Raw genomic sequence first — 1,491 nt, 5'->3', positions numbered from 1 at the left:
CCCTCCTTCCCCTCTATGAGCCTACTGTCCCATCCAGATTGATGGCCCCACTTAGCGTTGCCCCTTTAAGTCCCTGTCCCCACCTGCATCAACCAGATGTTGCCGCTTTAAGCCTCGCGCGTTCCTATATAAGCCGGGCGCGCGGCCACATTCAGCATCCAAGATGGCGGACCTGCTCAGTTCTATTCTCAGCTCCATGGAGCGTCCGCCTCAAGTCGGGGACCAGGAGAGTCGGCGGAAGGCCCGAGGGGAGCCGGGTGACTTAATAAGAGTGGTGGAGTCGGGGGGCTCTGGGTATTCGGGTCACCGAAGCCGTGATGTAGCGCTAGACGCCCGATTTTTTTTTTATTATTTTTTTTTAACCGCACCGGCGCCTGAGCTTATCTCTATTGGTCTGGCTGCCTGTCCGTCATAGCGTTGTAGGACCAATCACAGGAGGCGTCATGTTAGTGTCTCCTTCATAGGCCGACTGGCAAGTAGGCGGGTTCTATCCCGGTCCGGCCAATGAAAGAGAAACTCTGCTTCCGGTTTATGGCTGATTGGCTACTCTGCCGCCCAGAATGTGGCGCAGGTTGATTGTGGTTGGCTGAAGAAACGCCGTGTCCTTCTCTGCGACTGGAAGAGGTCGGGATCAGTCAGGCCAATGTCTCCTCCTCCTGCTGGAGCAATCTAGCACTTCTATTGGTTGCTGGAGCTGCCAGTCATATAGAGTTAAAGGGCCAGTGTGCCATTTTTAATACTCATGGTCAGCTATGAGTGGCAGTGTGGCCTTTATGACCTCGTGGGATGGAGGAGAATGAGAGGAAATATTTATTAATGGCAGACTAGATAAATATAGCATTGTCCGCAGCAAATTAAATCCTAGAGTCACATGACCAACGTGATGGGTCGGTGCTCAGGCAGATCCGCCAGCTGCACCAATAGGCTTAAAGGGGGAAATAAAAATGGCCACCAACCAGGTTTACCAGCATTGCCGCCTCCTATAGCCATAGATGAATCTCTCGGAGGAGAGGAGCCTCTAGGGGGCAGTGCAGCCTCCTCACCCCTCCCTCAGGAGTGATTTGCACTAGTATGCAATGTGCAGGTAAGTGTCTCCACTTATGACCAGAGCTCAACATCGCTCTGAGTGGACTCTGTAGGTTCCGGGATCAGTATAGACCCAAGAAAACGCCACTGCATGTAATCTGTGTTCCCGAAAGTCTCTCCCTGCAACTTACTGTCATGTCTGTGATACCCGCAGAGCAAGCCGCCCGACTCAAGAAGATGCAGGAACATGAGAAGAGGCAGAAGCTGGAGTTCAGGAAACGGGTGAGTGACCCCCAGACACCCAATCACCCTCTTCCTGCAGGGTGACACCAAGAGAAGGGAGCTATGAGTCTGTCCTCCTCCTGCAGGGTGATACAGACAGAAGGGAGCTGAGTCTGTCCTCCTCCTGCAGGGTGATACATAGAAGGGGGCTATGAGTCTGTCCTCCTCCTGCAGGGTGATACA

At 53.3% G+C, this 1,491-nt stretch overlaps 1 protein-coding gene across 1 annotated transcript in view; it reads left to right on the top strand.

Moving 5' to 3' along the window:
* Positions 1–115: 115 nt before the first annotated feature.
* The window catches only part of SPAG7 (sperm associated antigen 7), a 4,259-nt gene continuing 2,883 nt past the window's right edge, over positions 116–1,491 (top strand). Inside the window, exons 1-2 of the mRNA XM_018572588.1 lie at positions 116–248; positions 1,241–1,308. Coding sequence (XP_018428090.1) covers positions 164–248; positions 1,241–1,308 — 153 coding nt within the window. The 5' untranslated portion in view covers positions 116–163. The remainder of the gene's footprint in view (positions 249–1,240; positions 1,309–1,491) is intronic.

Source organism: Nanorana parkeri, unplaced genomic scaffold (genome assembly GCF_000935625.1).
Source record: "Nanorana parkeri isolate BGI_ZX_2015 unplaced genomic scaffold, ASM93562v1 scaffold2079, whole genome shotgun sequence".
NCBI classification, from domain to species: domain Eukaryota; kingdom Metazoa; phylum Chordata; class Amphibia; order Anura; family Dicroglossidae; genus Nanorana; species Nanorana parkeri.
This window is presented reverse-complemented; position numbering and strand designations above follow the sequence as displayed.